Source organism: Cyrtonyx montezumae, unplaced genomic scaffold (assembly GCF_038088225.1).
Source record: "Cyrtonyx montezumae isolate F1298 unplaced genomic scaffold, pur_monq_1.0 scaffold_21, whole genome shotgun sequence".
Taxonomy (NCBI): domain Eukaryota; kingdom Metazoa; phylum Chordata; class Aves; order Galliformes; family Odontophoridae; genus Cyrtonyx; species Cyrtonyx montezumae.
In genome coordinates this window covers 3975446-3994466 of record NW_027071948.1, presented here as the reverse complement: position 1 = coordinate 3994466, position 19021 = coordinate 3975446, and the positions used below count along the sequence as shown (strand labels likewise).

General features: G+C 44.7%; 2 protein-coding genes across 3 annotated transcripts in view; one reads left to right on the top strand and one right to left on the bottom strand.

Annotated features, from left to right (window-relative positions):
* Nucleotides 1-968: 968 nt before the first annotated feature.
* Nucleotides 969-3241, bottom strand: UBIAD1 (UbiA prenyltransferase domain containing 1). Its single transcript, XM_065738054.1, has 2 exons — nucleotides 2637-3241; nucleotides 969-1654 (listed from the first exon to the last, which is right to left on the bottom strand). The coding sequence occupies exons 1-2, from the start codon at nucleotides 3148-3150 to the stop codon at nucleotides 1158-1160; spliced, it is 1011 nt and encodes a 336-aa protein (XP_065594126.1). The 5' UTR covers nucleotides 3151-3241; the 3' UTR covers nucleotides 969-1157.
* A 1565-nt stretch (nucleotides 3242-4806) lies between these two features.
* Nucleotides 4807-19021, top strand: part of MTOR (mechanistic target of rapamycin kinase) — a 59011-nt gene continuing 44796 nt past the window's right edge. The window contains exons 1-23 of one of the 2 annotated variants that reach the window (XM_065738082.1): nucleotides 4807-5047; nucleotides 5403-5511; nucleotides 6921-7153; nucleotides 7500-7700; nucleotides 8058-8192; nucleotides 8594-8869; nucleotides 9170-9278; nucleotides 10124-10310; nucleotides 10497-10625; nucleotides 11117-11361; nucleotides 11472-11687; nucleotides 12111-12316; nucleotides 12798-12920; nucleotides 13308-13397; nucleotides 13489-13581; nucleotides 13950-14084; nucleotides 14421-14550; nucleotides 14775-15025; nucleotides 16900-16986; nucleotides 17356-17523; nucleotides 17798-17910; nucleotides 18281-18443; nucleotides 18706-18798. In XM_065738082.1, coding sequence (XP_065594154.1) covers nucleotides 4928-5047; nucleotides 5403-5511; nucleotides 6921-7153; nucleotides 7500-7700; nucleotides 8058-8192; nucleotides 8594-8869; nucleotides 9170-9278; nucleotides 10124-10310; nucleotides 10497-10625; nucleotides 11117-11361; nucleotides 11472-11687; nucleotides 12111-12316; nucleotides 12798-12920; nucleotides 13308-13397; nucleotides 13489-13581; nucleotides 13950-14084; nucleotides 14421-14550; nucleotides 14775-15025; nucleotides 16900-16986; nucleotides 17356-17523; nucleotides 17798-17910; nucleotides 18281-18443; nucleotides 18706-18798 — 3612 coding nt within the window. In that variant the 5' untranslated portion in view covers nucleotides 4807-4927. Of the gene's footprint in view, nucleotides 5048-5402; nucleotides 5512-6920; nucleotides 7154-7499; nucleotides 7701-8057; nucleotides 8193-8593; nucleotides 8870-9169; nucleotides 9279-10123; nucleotides 10311-10496; nucleotides 10626-11116; nucleotides 11362-11471; nucleotides 11688-12110; nucleotides 12317-12797; nucleotides 12921-13307; nucleotides 13398-13488; nucleotides 13582-13949; nucleotides 14085-14420; nucleotides 14551-14774; nucleotides 15026-16899; nucleotides 16987-17355; nucleotides 17524-17797; nucleotides 17911-18280; nucleotides 18444-18705; nucleotides 18799-19021 lie in introns of those variants that run through there. The other variant, XM_065738083.1, reaches the window with a different exon arrangement.

The window sequence follows — 19021 nt, the reverse complement described above, 5'->3', positions numbered from 1 at the left end:
CAGTCAAAGTATCAACAAGTGAGGTCTGGAGAAGAAAATAAAACAACACTGTGAGGTGCAGCGGGAGGAGAAGAGGTGAGGGAACTCACTTCAGAGCTCTTAACATTTAAGTGGGATTCAGTCACATGAACACCCTGTGTCTTTCTCCTTCACTTCTTACTTGGGCTTCTTTTAGGTCTCCTAATAGGACACTTGACTGTAGCACTTCAAGCCTCTAAACACAGACAGAACGACCACAAAAAACCCACATTTTTTAAACTAAAAGCTTGTTCTCCCCCTCAAATATCAATCCAAGACCCAGAATTTTGCCATCCTGTCCATTACTTCTCCCTAACTAGATGTCTGTCCTTTCAGACAGTTAAATTTAAGCAAAAGTACAAGCCATGTGTTTCTCTATGCACGGAAGGCTATTCATTGTGTGATTTACATTTACAGGTTCAGCTTTCAAAGCAGAACACATTTACTGGTTTTGGCTTCAAGCCTGTGCAGTGGGCTGGTTGCTCTCCATTTTAGCACCAACATACCACACAAAGTTTTGTATTTTCTAGACTATAAAAATCAAGCAGAGACAACAGTGAAAGAATCAGTATCCTCACACCATTCAGGGGGCTTGGAAATTAAAGCTCAACGTTTGGCTAGGAAAATAAAACCAGCAGGAATTAAAAGATAGAACTGACGAATCACGTTCTCAAGGGAGTGAAGTAATAGCACCTATGTCACTGTGATGCTAAACATTGGCAGTGTTTTCTATTTGCCATGCAGGAGCCACTGAACTCCATGACCATGGTAAGGAGTTGTAAGAGCAATCAGACTACACGTGAAGGGAGAGTTTGCATGAGACGCCATCTTCCATTAACAGAGAAAGCCCCTCAGAATTCATCAGCAGAAGGGTGACATCCTTTTAACTCTTGTCCTCAGGTCACGTTGCTTTTCCTGAATCAAAGCTGCAAAGAACTCCAAAGCTTCCAAGGAACTGACAAATGCTGTCTCTAGAGCCTGTTGTGCAAGCTAACCAAGACCAGAAATCACAACACTCACATAAAATCAACAGCTCAGGACAGACTCTCCATGCTTCACACTGTCCATATCAGGTCAACTACCCACGTAATCCCCACGTAATGTTCGTTGGCATTAATACTGAACCGTGAGGTCTGGCTCTACAGCTCGTTAAGTTTGGGCAGAGCACCAGCTGGTGCCAGTGTAATACCAAAAACATAGAAGAGCCCCAAAAGGAGATTGAGTTTGGCTGTCCGCTGAGGAATTTTGTTGAAGTTTTGACTCCGAAATTGCCTCTCCAGTGAAAACGCCATCGGGATGGTGAGCAGTGGCAAGGCCATGCTGATGGTGTAGCGTGTGGCCAACACACAGAAAATCAAGTAGGGCAAGAAGAGCAGCACGGTGTAGAGGACATAGGAGAACGCAGGGCCGATGAGGATAGCCAAGGTGACAATGCCTGCCTGCTGGTCAGACTCCATGTCTCGCGTGTTGTTGCTGTGCAGGATGGCCTCAGTGCTGAGAGCCAGTGGGACAGCGTAGAGCAGCGGTGAGACAGACAGATAACCAACCTGCACAGCATGGGCAAACATGACTGCCAGGGGCCCAAAGGTGATCAGGATCACCACATCTCCAAGGGCAACATATTTAAATCCAATTCCTGTGGCAAAACACAAGAACACAAGGAGGCATCATCAAACAACTCAAACGACAACAGAGAATGGATTACAACAAATCAGCCCTTCCCACAGAAATACTGTAAAACAGCCAACACATACTTAGCTATGGCTGAGAGGCATATTTTCTCTTTTTTCCAAAGAGAATAAAGAAAATGCAGCTCGTTAATTTCTCCAGTCTCTCATGTTTGTACCAACCCACGACAGCACTAAGAACATCCTCTTCTCAGTAAAACAAGCACATACTGTTCTGCATTCTCAGTGGAATTCTATCAAAGGGAAAACAGCAACCCATAATAAGTTCCACCAATGGAAAAGGACATGTAGTGAGCTGTACAGTTGAAGACATAATACACCACAAAAAGCTTCTTAACAGTTGTAAGGAGCATCTACAGCCATACAGAGCTAACAGTGTTGATATAAGTTATAACGATGTTGTTACACTTGCTAGTGTTCACTGGTTAATGGACCTGCCCTGCAATTTTTGTTCAGATAACAAGAAGAGCTGTGTCTGAACCAAGGAGATAAGGAAGTTTTACTGAGTCTTTGTACCAAGGAAATAGGAGATCCTGCTTGGAATCAGATGCTGAATAATTTGGGGAAACTTGCACATATAACACAAATAATGTACATTAACTAAAGATCTTTTGAGTAAGCCATGCGTGATGGGATTACCCCCATGCATTCAGCACTGCTATTACAGAGTGCCTGCTTTCTAACACTCCAACTTCAGTTTCCTGGTTGACTGCCTTACAGTATCAACATCTTAGCACTACTTTCCAGCTCAACTTGATGCACCTCTCCTCGCACCTTCCCAAAGCAGTCAATGGCAAGGCCATGTACCAGAACTCCAGGGAATGCCACCAAATATTTTTAAGGCAACTTATTAGATCACCTGGATCTCCTCTGACAAGTCAGCTCACTCTGTCACGTTCAGACTGAAAGCAAACAGGCCCCGGTGCTTACCTCCAGTATAAAGGAAGGAGCTGGAAAGCCCCCCAAAGTAAATCAGGGCCAGGTGCTCCAGCTTCAACGTCGAGACAGCGTAGAGTCCCGCCGCACAGATGCAGCCCACAGTGTACAGGAACACCCCGAACCGGACCACGTCCTGAGGCTCCAAGATCTGGTCCACCAACGTCCTGTCATCGCTCTTCTTGTGATCGATGCCTTTGGAGAAGTCGTAGTAGGTGTTCACCAGGTTGCCGGCCCCGTGCACGGCCAGCACGGCCACGGCGCTGCCCACCAGCAGCCGCGGGTCCAACGCTCCCTCGGCGCGGTATGCCAGCGCGCTGCCCAGGGCCACGGGCGTGAGGGAAGCGCTGAAGCTCCAGGGCCGCAGCGCCAGCACATAGGCCGCGCACTTCTGCCTCCAACCGCCGGCGGGGCCGCGCTCAGCCCCCGCCCCGCACTCGTTCCTGTCCCCGCCGCGAGGGCTCTCGGCGTTAATGCTGATTTTCTGCACCAGCTCCGCCGGCCCCATGCTCTCGCAGTACCTGCGAGGAGAAAGGCCGCGCGTCAGAGCGCGGAGCGCCGGGCGGGCCGCCCCGCCGCCATGGCCGCCCCCGCGGAGAGCCCCGCCCGCCCCGCAGCCCCGCGCATAGTGTTCCGCTTCCGCGCGGCCCAGCGAAAATCCGCGACGCTCCGCGGGGTCTGATGAAAGAAATGAACGCCCCGCGGGTGCCAGGGGTCGCTCCGAGGCGCCTCTCGGCCCCGCGCTTCGCGCCATTGCGGTCGCTGAGGGCAGAGTCACCGCGCCCGCCCTTGGCCCCACACGGACACATTTCAGTAACGCACCGGGCGCGGCGCGACACTGCGCCTCAGCCTTCGCGCACGCGTACAACGCGTACGGGCTCCCGTAGAGGACGGAGGCGGGTCTAACCCAGGCTTGTCACCAGCAGAGAGAGTCTCGCTCTCTATTGGTCGAGCGCGCTGCCAATCACTTGCGGTTCACCTGCTGATTGGCAGCGCGGTGACGGTCACTCCGTGTGGTTCCTCAGGAGGAGAGGCGGGGCTCGGAGCGCCCTATCCCTTTTCCTCTATTCCTATTGGCCAACTGCAGTACCTATCAAACCTGTTCCGGGAGCCCATTGGTCAGTAGCTCTCGCCGGTCCGGTAGGCGCGGGGGCGGGCGCCGGGGCCCGGAGCGGGGGAGCCGGCGGCGGCGGCGGCGATTGGGGTGGAGGAGGTGGTGGTGAGTGAGCGTTGCTCGGGAGCCTCCCTTCAGCGTCCCTTAACTCCTCGCTCCTCGGCGCGGCCCTCCCGCCTCAGAGCCCTCCAGGCCGGCGCGTCGCGCCCTGTCAGCGCTCCGGCCGCCTCAGCCCCGCGGCGGAGGCCCCGTGCCCGCCCTCAGCCCTCCTCCGTTCCCGGCTTGTGGGGCTCGGGCCTGCCGCCTCCCTCAGCCGGGATGGGGCTCCCTCAGGGTGCTCCCCTCGTCCTGAGGAGCCCCGAGGTCGTCCTCGCGCTTTGTCGTCCGTGGGTTTTGTGGCTGCGTGGGGAATACCGGGGAGGGGTGGGGGGGAATGAAGTTCTGTTTGTGTGGTGGTGCAGTGGGCCCTTGTTGTCAAGTGGTCAGGTTGGGTGTACTTGACGTGATGTTTTTAAACCTTTAAAATATTCCTTACGAGAAAAAGCCCTCGTGAGGAAGTTCTGATGTGTGTTATGTTAACAAACATCCCACTGCAGTGACTGCTGTTGCTATAAGTGGACATCTCGTCTCTAAATATCTCCTGGGGAATGTGATGCTTGCCAGGCCCAGAGTGCCGTTAGGACACTGGGATTTCTGTGGAGAAACTTGGGTGAAAATGTCCACAGAGGATTCAGACGCCGTCGTGGCGCACCCATCGGAAGGACTGTGCCTTGTTATAGGGTGACTGAGAAACTTCATCTGACCATGGTGTCTTTTTGGCTGTTGAGTGTCTTGCAGTTGGAGCACCACGAGTGCACCTGACCTACCAGAGCTTGTTTTGGTGTCAGAGGAACCGGGGGGGGGAATGGGCAATGGGAAGTGGCACAGGGTGACGTAGTGATGTGGGTTTACCACGGGACCATGGTGTCTGAGGGAAGGTACTTGTTGGCTCTATTTTTTTTTATGCTTTCCAGCACAGCATCCTTGTGTACGATGGGATGTATACTGGAAAAAAGGTGATAGGAACAGAGTTAAGAAGCTCAGAGATTTCAGTAACTGAAAGTACTAAAAATCCTGTGTCTCTTGAAGATCTTTCAGGACTTGATGCCCCGAGCCCCACCATAACACCACCATGTCAGGCACTGTGTCTATTCTCCAACAATTTGCCAATGGCTTGAAGAGTCGCAGTGAGGAAACAAGGGCGAAAGCTGCCAAGGACCTGCAGCATTATGTCACCATGGAGCTCCGTGAAGTGAGTGCTACAAAATATATATCATCTGTTTATCAGATGAGCATAGGGCACTGGCTGGGTACTCTGGGGATGGATGCTTTTGGAACATGGAAACTGATATTAGTGAGGAGTTGGGGCATAGCATGGAGCTTACCTTTGCCACAGCATTTAGGAGAGGAGAGGTGAGAGATGGGTGGTCAAGAACCAAGGTAAATAAACTCAACAGGTCAAGGACATAAGGAAGAGAAACTGTTTATAATGTATGGTTGATTTAATTTCTTTCTATTAGTGTTACCTAAGGAGCATTGGCTTTGCAGGTTTTGGAAGTAGCAGAGATAGAATGCTGAAAGCCTAAGTGAATCTTTTCCTGTTGCAGATGAGCCAGGAGGAATCTACCAGGTTTTATGATCAGCTAAACCATCACATATTTGAACTGGTATCTAGCTCTGATGCAAATGAAAGGAAGGGTGGCATTTTGGCTATAGGTGAGTAAGAGTGCTTTGTGTCTTTGATAAGTTTTCTCTTCATGAACTTGTTCAACTGGGGCAGATTTTCCAAAGGAATTAACTTCTGCAGCCAGAGCAGTCCAACTGCTTGATACGTTGGCTGTGTGCTAGCTGCTGGGCTCAGAAAATCTGTAAGTGTCAGTGTGGGAGCTGCTGAGTGCTGAGAGCAGCTGAAAACCTGGTACTTAATGGGCAGTGAGCTCTTCTGGGAGTCAAACATCAAACATGAATGAGTGCTGAGCAAATGAAAATTCTGTTCCTGAGCTCAACTGAGAACAGTTTGTGCTCTGTTTAGTGCCTGATTTAGTGGTTGGCAGCCCTGCCTGAGGCAGGGGGTTGAAACTAGATGATCTTTGAGAGCCCTTCCAACTCAAGTTATTCTGTGATTCTATTTTATATGCATCGTGGTGGGCTGACTTCTGAACTCTGTTCTGTCTAGGAGACTGATTCTTATTATTTACATTTACCTGGCTTAGTAACAGCAGTTTCCATCCAAGGGAGAGGGTCACATAGCTTTTGCTTTGATTCTGATCAGGTGCTCCATCAGTTGCTCTGGTTCTGCTTTCTGCGATCTGGAAGAGCTACCTGTATTTTAATTCTTAAGAAAATCAACTTGCGTGCTTTGCTTTCTGAATGAGCAACTTTAGCTTGTATTGTAGCAGTTACTTCTTTAACAACCAAATAGGAGTTGCCTGTGGGTTAGCTTCACAGACATAGTCATCCAATCTCAACAAGTCTGAAGACAGTGGAAGCCTCATAGCTAGAGACATCACTGTTGACAACATCTGATTTTTAAGCTGACAGTTATCACTTTAAAATTGTTTCTGTGATTTTAGTGCTGTTAAAGGAGCTGGCTTGATAACCCTGGACACTGAAGGCCTCTTTATCTGCAAAGCACATGCTACCCAGGCACTGGCAGCACAAGTTTCCACCACGCTGCCCTGCCTCTCCCCTAGCTTGGAGAGCCCATCTCTAGGGCTGACAGAAGAGAGGATTTCCGTGGTCTGTTCAGTCTTTGACTTCCCTACTGAGGTGGACCAGCTGTAGTAGTTACATGTGGGTGGATGTCTTTCTATTAGGAATAGGCCTGTGACCCCAGGGTGGATTTTTTTTTTTCTCTTTTTAAACTAAAAATGGGGAAAAATCTATGAAGCTGTTTGATGCATTTTCCTGTCTGTTTAACAAGTTTAGGCTTGAAAGAATGGTGACCCTCTCCTATTGTTAGGTTTTTTTCTTAATATTTTTTTTCCTGTGGATTTGCAGTTTAGGTAAAGGTAATAGGATTCCTTAAGGAATGGATAGGGAATATTAACTCAGTCAGGGATTAGTTGCTCTCTCCTGCACTGGTCCTAAGGGAGAACCTACAGCACTGCTCCCTTTCTCTACAGCAAGCCTCATTGGTGTTGAAGGAGGTAACGCCACCCGTATCGGCAGGTTTGCAAACTATCTGAGGAACCTTTTACCATCCAATGACCCTGTTGTAATGGAAATGGCTTCCAAGGCTATCGGGCGACTTGCAATGGCTGGTGACACCTTCACTGCTGAGTATGTGGAGTTTGAGGTGAAACGTGCTCTGGAATGGCTGGGGGCTGACAGGAATGAAGGTCGAAGACATGCAGCTGTAAGTGGTCTTTTTTTCTGACTTGGAATGGGATGGTTAGCTTTAATAGTGGTAGGAGAGGTTCTCAGGAAGCTGAGAGAAAGCTCTGGTTGGGAAGCAGTGTCTGCAAACATAAGGATCTGTGGTGCTCTCATAGCAGATGCAGTGTTTTCTCACTTCTACCTTATGAATGACTAAACAAGATTGAGATGCTGTTGTGCTATAGTCTGTAGAAGTGGACAGAGCTGTTTATGGCTCAGGCTCATGGGCACTAAGAGTCTAAATGAATGGTACTGCATTCTAGAAATGGAGGTTTGTGTATGGGTGCTAATTTTTACAGGTTTACTGTTTCTTTCCCCACCTCCAGGTTCTTGTACTGCGTGAGCTGGCAATCAGTGTGCCTACCTTCTTCTTCCAACAAGTGCAGCCATTCTTTGACAATATTTTTGTGGCTGTGTGGGATCCCAAACAGGCCATTCGAGAGGGAGCTGTTTCAGCCTTAAGAGCCTGCCTTATCCTCACCACTCAGCGGGAACCAAAAGAAATGCAGAAACCTCAGTGGTACAGAGTAAGAAAATAACTTTGTTTTGAAACAGATGTGTTAGAAGAGTTAAACATTGTCTGAACTTCAGCTTTGCTACCACTGCCACATGGATTCAAGCTTCCGAGTGTCAAAATTTGGTCAGTGCAGCTAAATATTGTGAATTCTACTTCCTTGTGGTCAAAAATGTGCTGCAGATATTGGTGAAGTTTGTACCATGGCATGGCTGGCTGGCTGTTTGATTAGTGCTCTTGAAAGTACTCTGCAGCAGATTCTACAACTTGGGGATGATTTTTAGCTAGCAATATTAATTACTATATTTCTACAGGCTTTGACTCTATTATGATCATTGAGATTTTACTTTATTTTTTTCTTTTTCCCAAGCATACATATGAAGAGGCTGAGAAAGGTTTTGATGAGACTTTAGCCAAGGAGAAAGGAATGAACCGTGATGACCGAATCCATGGTGCCTTACTGATCCTCAATGAGCTCGTGAGGATCAGCAGTATGGAGGGAGAGGTGAGCAAATGAGCAAGATGAGGACTATGACTTTTGGCTGTCAATCTGTTGATTGACAGTGGGTAGTAGCTGAGCAACCTTTGAAAATAAACCACTGTGTTGGAAATTGATCTGAATGTGGAGCTTTAATTGTCTATTTTTTTCTCTGACACTACTGAAACAAGTTTGGGCTGAGTAGGTGTCAAGCTCTGATGGAAAATACTGAATTAATTACAATAGAAAAAAATACACAAGTGCAGTCTCTTATTTCAAATTAGATATCCAGATATTTTTTGCTGAATTTAGCTTAGTTGATGTCTTCCAGCCGTTAGGATATCAGTGATACAACATGCTGCTCAGGAGATTTAGGTCACACCTGACTGGGTATCTTTTAGTCACCTATGTTTTTCTGCTTTATCCAGCGCCTTAGAGAGGAGATGGAGGAGATCACTCAGCAGCAGCTTGTGCACGATAAGTACTGCAAAGACCTGATGGGTTTTAGTACCAAACCTCGTCACATCACTCCCTTCACTAGCTTCCAGTCTCTTCAGCCCTCTCAGTCAAATGCTTTGGCTGGTCTTCTGGGTTACAATGCTCACCAAGGAATCATGGGTTTTGCAACTTCACCTGTGCCAGCAAAGTCTACATTGGTAGAGAGTCGATGCTGCAGGGATCTAATGGAAGAGAAGTTTGATCAGGTAAGTGCTCAGTCTTGCCTTTCAAAATTCACAGCACCAGTTCTTGTAGTGTAATTGATATCTATAATGGGCAGACAGTACTTCCTAATACTGAACTGGGGCATCAAAACTCAGTTATTGCATGTATTCTGGCTGTATGACTCTCTCTGTTAGAGCAGTGGTTTAATTTCTTGATTATTTGTCTTCTTGATGGGTTCTGAAGCCAAATGTCAGTTAGAATGCCTTAAGGTACTCAGGTAATAAACAGTCTTGCCTCTCTACCAATAGCCATCCTTCAGAGCCCAATCCATATCCTTTCAGGTGTGCCAGTGGGTTCTTAAGTGCAGAACCAGCAAAAATTCTTTGATCCAGATGACAGTTCTCAATCTGCTACCACGGCTGGCAGCTTTCCGTCCTGCAGCATTCACAGGTGAGGAGACAGATGGCTAAATGTTACAAGTGAAATTATACCTGAAGTTACCAGGTTCTCTTCAGTCCAGATGAGTCTGTGCAGAAATGCAGGAGTAGAAACGTGGTGCTTGGGAGATGAGCTGATAAATTCCTCCATGGAAGTGGTGGGAGGACAGACTTTTTTTCTGTGTAAATACGGCTTGACATCTGATACCAGTATGTTGCTCTGATGAAGAAAATGGATTGAAAGCTGCTCTCTGAATGCTGTAATTGATGCCCTAACAAGCAGAACCTCTTTTTTTTTTATTATTTGCATCATATTTAGGGTTGAACTGTGTTCTATTGATCACAATTAGTGTAGCACTGATACTGTCAGCAGAGCTGTCTTTCTCCATTGCATCTGCCAAAAAATCTCAAGGTAAAGTGAGAAGTAGCTGCTGCTGCAGTTCGGCTCATTTGTCAAGCAAGCTTAGGAGAATATGTGAGTTGTAAGCATGTAATCAAACTGATCCAAGTGGTTGAAAAATCGTGATTAAGTTTCCAATCAGTCGTTATAAAAACAAGGTATTTGTTTCATGTTTGTGTATATAATCTCTGGGCAGTGCCCTGGATCTCCTGTTGCAGTGTTCTCTTGTAGTTCTTTCATTTTTGTGGAGCTTATTTTTCAAAAAGAAAAAAAAGCCTTTGAGTCTTTGGGAATTATCATGTGGTTGACAGGTTTGCTGCTGCTTATACCAGCAAATTTTATATTGCAGGGTGAATCCCCTGGTTTTGTGTTTGTAAATACACAGTTGCAATTTTTTTTTTGCAACTGTATAAACCTAAAGAACCTCCAATATTTGTCTTGTTCTCTCTTGTGGGCAGCTGATCAGTACCTTCCAGACACCATGAACCATGTTCTCAGCTGTGTGAAGAAGGAGAAGGAGCGAACAGCAGCCTTCCAGGCCTTGGGTTTGCTTTCTGTGGCTGTCAGATCTGAGTTTCAAGCTTACCTGCCAAAAGTCCTTGAAATAATTAAAGCAGCTCTTCCACCAAAGGACTTTGCTCACAAGTAAGTATGCCAAGGTTAGAGGAGGGAACTGAAGAACCCATTCTTTGTATAGTTTTTGTGATGTGGGATAAAATTGTCACGTTAAAATCAGTTATTTTTGTAAGACTGATAATGGATGCGAAATGAGAAGAAATGTTTGAAAAATAGCAGCTCCTGTTAATTAACTACTACGTGATCCCTTTTCAGGAGGCAGAAGTCTGTGCAGGTTGATGCTACAGTTTTCACCTGCATCAGTATGTTGGCACGAGCCATGGGACCGAGTATCCAGCAGGACATTAAGGAGCTTCTGGAGCCTATGCTGGCCGTGGGCCTGAGGTAAATATGAGGCGCAGGAGCACATTTTAGCCACTGGGTGGCATTGTTGACCATGCAGATGAAGCTTTTGAACATGTTCAGGTTGTGAAGGAAGTTTATTTCTTTAAATGATTTTTATGGAAGAAACTAGTGAATTCGAAAGCAATCTCCTTTACTTTTCACTGCTCAAATACATTTGGCAACAGCCTGAAAAAGTTTAGAAAGCCTCTGAGAGACAGCAGGTTTCTGCCATATCACATTGGCAGGGAAGCAGAACAGTTAATATTTATGCCTAGTTTCTTTCCTATTGGAAATTTCATAACTCATGGAGTTATTAATATGGGAAGGTACAGAGGAAGCATCCAGGCAGCGTGAAGCTGTTTCAATTAATGTTATCAATTGGAGCTGAATTCAGTTGCCTTTGTGTCTAAGAGGCAAAAGTAACAAGAATCACTTAAGTTTCTATTGATGTATGCTGTCGTAATGACTGTCTGCCTGCTTCTTCCCATCAGCCCTGCTCTAACGGCTGTGCTATATGACTTGAGTCGTCAGATCCCCCAGCTGAAGAAGGATATCCAGGATGGGCTGCTTAAAATGCTCTCCCTTGTTCTAATGCACAAACCTCTGCGACATCCAGGCATGCCAAAAGGCCTTGCCCACCAACTGGCCTCCCCTAGCCTCACCAACATCCCGGAGGCCAGTGATGTGGGTAGCATCACACTTGCCCTACGTACACTGGGCAGCTTTGAGTTTGAAGGTAAGATATGGAATAAAGATGCAAAAGGCTTCCTTAAACTCCTACTGCCCTGTAAGACCTGTATAACGAAGGCGTAAACTTGTGTTAAGTTCCCATTTTCTTCATTCTAGGGCATTCTCTGACTCAGTTCGTCCGGCACTGTGCAGACCACTTTCTGAACAGTGAACACAAGGAGATCCGGATGGAAGCAGCCCGCACTTGCTCTCGCTTGCTCACGCCTTCCATCCACTTGATCAGTGGCCATGCCCATGTGGTCAGTCAGACAGCAGTGCAAGTTGTGGCTGATGTTCTCAGCAAGCTGCTTGTGGTTGGAATAACTGACCCAGGTTAGTGTGGCATTCAGTGAAAAGGGGTTTCCTACTGTATGTGGATGTAAGGTCTGAACATGCTTGTTATCAACTTAAGATGTCAGTCTTTACAAACTAAATGCTGGTAACCTGAGACAAGTTGTTTTCTGCACACAGTCTTCAGATGTTCTGCTTATGTGCAAGAGGTTAACATTGTATTGATTGGGATATCGGTGCAGTACAGAGCAGCACTGAATCTCTTGGGCTGATCTAGCTTGTTTCTCATGGGTAAAACACTGAGGTAGTATTAAATACTGGGAAAGCTCTCAGTGTGGTAGTGTGGGTTTTTTTTTTTGGTTTTTTTTTTGAGGTTGTGAAGAATTTTGAGGCCAGTTTTGAGTGATGGTAATAATAAAAGCAGGAGCTTACTGTAGTTAAAGAAAAACAAATGTGTTCTTGCAGATCCTGATATACGTTTCTGTGTGCTGGCATCTCTGGATGAGCGATTTGATGCTCACCTTGCCCAGGCAGAAAACTTGCAAGCTCTTTTTGTGGCCTTGAATGATCAAGTATTTGAAATCCGAGAGCTGGCCATCTGTACCGTGGGTCGCCTGAGCAGCATGAACCCTGCCTTTGTCATGCCATTCCTGCGCAAGATGTTAATCCAGGTAACAAAGAGAAATACCTGCAAAGTGTTTGGTAATTGAGATAAAGATGGTGCTGAAGAACTGGGCTACCTGGCTGCAGTGAACATAAGGGAGGGTGAGCGAGTGTATTAATCACCCAGCTTAGTAGGTTTCAGCAGTTCTGTCTAACTGGTGGATGTTTGGAATGAAGCTTTAGGAGTGTATTTAGTAGGAGAGCGTAGCAGTCACTATTTTGCCCCGTGTTTATCTTGCTGGAGTGCTTTCCTGCTGTATTGATGAGCTTGTTCTGCACAGCTTTTATGCACTGCTCACACAAGTGTATTTGTTTTGAAGACATATATCCCAGTTAACTGGATGGATGGGGTGCAAATGTAGAATACCATTTAAAAGTGCTGAGGTGTTTGTTTTTTCTTTTGGTGTCATTGGGTAGGAGAGATATCTGAAGAGTATTTACCTGCGTTTTGTTTTCTCATTTCTCATACTTCCATTGGGTTTTCTACAGATTCTAACAGAACTAGAACACAGTGGTGTTGGTAGGATTAAAGAGCAAAGTGCCAGGATGTTGGGTCACTTGGTTTCTAATGCTCCACGCCTCATTCGTCCATATATGGAGCCTATCCTTAAGGTACAGTCAGTCTCTCTCCCTCTCTGTCTTTTTCCGTGCACATTTTCTGATGACTTTGGAGTGAAATGATACAGCAAGTGGGTGTACAACCCCTGCCTTGATCAGAAGCTGCTTTTATTTAGCTTCACCATAGCAGTAGAAAATCAGATTGGTGTGGATATTACCCAGATTAATGCATGTATATGACAGAGTAACCTCATTTCATTCTGGATTTGCATAAAATTTGTGACACCAGGTTTTAATTTACTGTTTGAATACTCACCATGATGCAAGTTTAGCCCCTGAGGAATTTTAGGTGGAAAGGAAAGAAGAGAACACTTTGAGCACTTCATGTACAGCAAGAAGTCTTCTCAACACATTCTAATCTGTTCCTCTGTCACCTCCCAGGCACTGATTGTGAAACTGAAAGATCCTGATCCAGATCCAAACCCGGGGGTGATTAACAACGTTCTAGCTACCATAGGGGAACTTGCACAGGTAGGGAAATTGCAGATGCCTCTTTTTCATGTTTGTCAGTTGTCAAGCTTCTGACAGTGCTAGATGAAGAACTTATGTAATTTTTCAATAGGTCAGTGGGCTGGAAATGAGGAAGTGGGTGGATGAACTCTTCATTATAATTATGGACATGCTGCAGGACTCCTCCCTCCTGGCTAAAAGACAAGTAAGTGTTTGACAGTTGCACTGAATTTGCTGTTCTCTGTGACAGAAACTGTAATGAAATACCTGTGTCTCATCACAGCTGCTAGAGCAAAACTTTAAATCACTCAAATCTCTCTTGTGGAGTCACATCTGTGACTTGTGTCACAGGCTGGGAATTGCAGTGTCTCTTTTGTGACAAAGCACAGAATTTAGTTCTGAAGGTACAGAAGGAAAGGGAGAAGAAAGTGAAATAGTTTTGTTTGGAGTACATAGACTCAGTCTTGTTGCCTATTTTAGTTGTATCTCTAAGTAAGTCAATCACCAATTCTGTTGAATGGCATAATACTTTCAGTGGTCGAAAGTAATCTCTTCTGGATTTGGCCATTCCAGGTGGCTCTTTGGACACTGGGTCAGCTTGTGGCTAGCACTGGTTATGTGGTGGAACCGTACAGGAAGTACCCAACTTTACTGGAGGTGCTTCTGAACTTCCTGAAGACTGAGCAGAATCAGGGCACCCGTAGAGAGGTATGAACACAAAGCTTTCTCACAACTGTTTCTAAAAGCTTTCTGAAGAGTACTTTGAAATAGATGTCTCTGAACAAAGGCTGAAACCAAAAAGAAAAAAAAACCTGGAAGATAATTGCTGTGGCTGACATAGGTACAATAAGCAGAATCAAGAGAGTGAAAACATGGGTCAATAAAATAGCCTTCAAGAGTTGGGTGGAAAGGACTACAGGCAGTCATTTTCGTTCCAGATCTTCTTTCTTTAATCCTCAGCACCTTTCCAAGCCTGGATTCATGTGCTGGCTTTTGCCTTAGTGCTGCACTTCTGATGAATTTTATTTGCTTCTCTTTTATCAGGCCATTCGTGTGCTAGGGCTGCTGGGTGCTTTGGACCCCTACAAGCACAAGGTGAATATTGGCATGATTGATCAGTCACGAGATGCTTCTGCTGTCAGCCTCTCAGAGTCCAAATCTAGCCAGGATTCTTGTAAGTGTCTGGAGAAACATCTGTTTTCATTTCTCTTCCAAGTGAATAACTTCAATGTATGAATATACAATCAAGTTGTGGGGTTGTTGGTTTTGCTTATTTATTTTTCTTACCAGTTTGTTTCTCTTCTGAGCAAATTATTATTATATAATTTTAAGGTTCTCTTGAACTGGTACTGAGAAACATTTAATATATAGCTGGTGACACTACCTTCTTTCTCCTAGCGGACTACAGTACCAGTGAGATGCTGGTGAACATGGGAAACCTCCCTCTGGATGAATTCTATCCAGCTGTCTCTATGGTGGCCCTGATGAGGATATTCCGAGACCAGTCCTTGTCCCAGCACCACACTATGGTGGTTCAGGCCATCACCTTTATTTTCAAATCCCTTGGACTGAAGTGTGTGCAGTTCCTGCCCCAGGTCATGCCAACGTTCCTTAATGTAATAAGGGTTTGTGATGGTGCCATCCGAGAGGTGTGTATGCTCCTTCCCTCTTATTCCACTGCCTTGAAATAGGAATGCGTTTTAAGAGAATGCAGCTGGCTTTGGGCATTGCTGTGCTGTGTGTTGCTGTCTAGCATGCTGCAGAAGTGAGGTGCACCTCTGCTTTTTCTCTCCTTTGAACACTTGATGGAATATCCAGTGGGAACAAATGTTCTGTTTCTTATTGAAACAGCTGCTTCTGAGCATAATCCTTATGTGGACAATATCTCATTCTGGGTTTTTTTGTTCTTTTTTTTCATCAAGCTGTTTGTCATTTTTTTTTTTCCAGGAAAACAGCTTGTGCATCTCCCAGAGCTTTCAGTGATCTCTGCATTAATGTACTGTTGCAGTTATTAAATAGTAGAGGTAGATTCTTTAAGTTTCCAATACAGCTGTGTACTTTGGCTCATCTGTGAGGAGGAAAATTCCATTTGCTACAGTCTGCTAACATCCAGAGCAGCATGGACAGTAATTCCACAGTAGCATTTTCTCTTCCTCCCCACTTAAGTTAACAGTTTTAGAAGGAAATCAGAATTGTGATAATGGGCCTAAGGTGGTGCATCTGACCAGAGATGGCTGCTGTTTGCCAAACCTTTTTCTCAGGCTGCTGAAAATATGTTGGGTGGAAGGGGGGGTTTGTATTAGTTATGGATACTGTGTTTTATAGGTGGGATGGATGCTTCCTTAGCAGACTCCCAACCCTGCTATAAAACTGTTGTTTTCTCCCATACTGAACTACTTCTCAGTTTGGAAGGAAAAGCTCTCATGTGCTGGGTTGGCTGAACTGGACATGATTGATCTAATTACTTGAAAGCTTTTTGTAGATGTGCACACCTATTAAAAATGTTTGGGTAAAAGGACATGAAGGTGTACTAGGGAGAAGAGCTGAGGAGAGTACATGTGACACTAAAGCCTAAAGGATGCAGGTCCTTGTCGTATGTGTCCTTCATGCTTTCTCAACAACAACAAAAAAAAAAGAAAGAAGAAAAGAAGGCACAGTATAGGAGCTCAGAGTTCATTTTTGGTAAATGTAGGTGTTGGTGTTATTTCTTACTCAGTTTTCATGCCTGTTGTCTTTCTCTGAGCTCTGCCTTCACTGTATTTTGTCACCGTAGTCTTCAAATACTGCATGAAGAAATTAAATTTAATACATAATAGCTTAGATATTCCTACTTTTCTCAGGGGGGAAAAAAAGGCTGTATACATTTCAACTGTATACATCCTATGGAAAAGGAGATTTTTAAAAATAAATTTGTTGCCACAAGTGAATGTAAGACTGCTTTAGGGAAAAAGGAATTGCAAACTTGTCGTAGTATGCGTGAATAAAATTGTTTCAGTCAAAATTCTCTTCTTATATCAACCATCATTCAAAAAATAGTTACACATTTGGCAATATATGAAGGAACAAACACTCTTCCCCAGTGAATTTTCACCAGTATATCTTAGTGGGGGTGGGAAAGAGTGCAGGAGTATTTAAAAATGTGTGCCAGTTTGGCTAACAGGAAGGGGGAAAGGTTAGTCTAACTTTTTGGAAGCATCCTTCAATCTGAATTACAAAGCTCTGTCGTAGTTGAAGTCTTGGCATTTGTGCTTGCAAATTTATTCTGACACATCCTAATAAATATTCATGTGCTTGACTATATGAGCTTGGAGCTCATAACATTTTTGCTGCAAGTTTAAAAAACTAAGAAACAAAAACCAAACAGCACTGCACTGAAGCCACTAAGAATTTAGCCCTGTTTCTTGAGCACGTGTGCTATTTGTTCAGTAAATGAGCTCGTGAATTGCTTTTGAAACACAGTTCACCCAGGGTCACTATGCTGTTCAAATAGCTACCTTGATCACTATCTGCTTCTTCCTTCTAGTTCCTGTTCCAGCAGCTGGGGATGTTAGTGTCCTTTGTGAGAAGTCATATTCGGCCCTATATGGATGAAATTGTCACCCTCATGAGAGTGAGTACAATCTTCAAGACAGTCTTGTACTGTCAGTGCATCCTATGTTCAACAGCAGCTTTAACAGGAGGTGTTTGGAGCTCATAAATAGATGGCATTTCACTTCATTTTCACGTACTTTGCAAACACCTAGAGAGTAGTAGAAATCAGTCCTGGAGGATATTTTTAACAGCAGTAAACATACTGGAGGCACTGAATGTTTTAAAAACAAAACTTCTCACTTATATAACTTCATAATGGAAGTGTAGGCTCTCCGTGCAATCTTTAATTTATGTAGATGCTGTCTCCTGCAGTCTGCTTTTCTTGTAATTGGTACAGCTTAGCTGAAAGAGAGACACTTAATTTTTTTGTTTTCTTTTTCTTCCATAGGATTTCTGGGTTATGAACAACTCCATACAGAGCACAATTATCCTACTTATTGAGCAGATTGTGGTGGCTCTAGGAGGCGAGTTCAAGCTCTATCTGCCTCAGCTCATTCCTCACATGTTACGGGTCTTCATGCATGACAATAGCCAGAGTCGAATTGTCTCTGTCAAGGTGGGTGGGAAGCTACAAGCTGCTGGTTTGGTTTGGGTACTGCCAAGGCAGGTGCAGGCTGTGTGCCTTGCTCTGGAAGGACTTCCACTGCTTGTGTTGTAAGCAGATGGGGTAGATGCAATGTCAGCAGTGGCTTGGGGTGAAATACACGCAGTAGTCTGTTGAAAGCATAAGATCAAAGCAGCTTTTCTCTGGAGAATGATCTGTTTAAAATGCAGCTTTCCTGACTTTGAGTCATATTGGGTCTTTTTTTTTTTTAATTTTTTCTCTCCAGCTATTGAATGCAATCCAGCTCTTTGGAGCTAACCTGGATGACTACCTTCATTTATTACTACCTCCCATTGTAAAGCTGTTTGATGCCCCAGATGCCCCAGTGGTGGCTCGAAAGTAAGTGTTAGTGGCTTTGCAGTCCCTTTTTTTGGCTGTGGTTTCCCTGGCCATGTGTAGAATGAAATAACTCTCAATCTTCAGTGTTAAATCATTATGGAAGACTGTTCTCAGTTGGACTTTGCAGCACTGTTATTTGTGTGTAGACTATTGCTTTCTGTTCTCACCTGTCAGGTCAGTGTTCTAGTCACTGCAACTTGAAGCTGTCCTGGAAGTGATAGCTGCATTAATGGTCTCAGTGATACTTTTCCCATTACTCCTCTTGCCTAGGAGGTCTGAACACAACTCACTTATGTATTTTTTACAATCCATTTCTCCTGTTGTGCCATGAGAAATTAAAAGTCTTCCCTTCTCTCTGCTCTGTCTTTAGAGCTGCTCTGGAAACAGTGGACCGCCTGACAGAGTCTCTGGATTTTACTGATTATGCTTCACGAATTATTCATCCCATTGTGCGAACACTTGATCAGAGCCCAGAGCTACGAACAACTGCAATGGACACTCTCTCCTCTCTGGTGTTCCAGCTGGGAAAGAAGGTAATGCTCTTCTAAGGCCTGTAAGCTTATAGATGAAGGAATGGTCCAAAAGACCAAGGCTTTGAAGTTGAATATTTGTGGCATAGTGTTTTGGGGTTTTTAAATAAAACAGGCTTTCCTTCTCTTAATTGATTCTGGAATTGGGTATTACTAAAATTGGACATTCACAAATGTTTTCTTATAAGATCAGTGAAACAAAGGTGGGATTTTACTGCTCTTGGTGAGACTGAGTAATTAGTTTTTGATGTATTCCCTTGTCCAGTACCAGATTTTTATCCCGATGGTAAACAAAGTCCTGGTGCGACACAGAATTAACCATCAGCGCTATGATGTTCTTATCTGCAGAATTGTAAAGGTTAGTTGAAATTTATGTAGTTGTTTGCATAAAAGTACTTGAGGAATGTTTTCATGTTGAAATTTGATGTAGCTGGGAGACTTCAAGTTACTTGTAAGGGGAAGAACAGTTGTTGCTGTATTTATGTGTTAAGTATAGGTCTGTAAGGAGTCAGATTGATTGGGAAAATTGTTGTTAAATGGTATCAGTTAATTCCCCTAGAAAATCACTGCAAGTCGTAGAT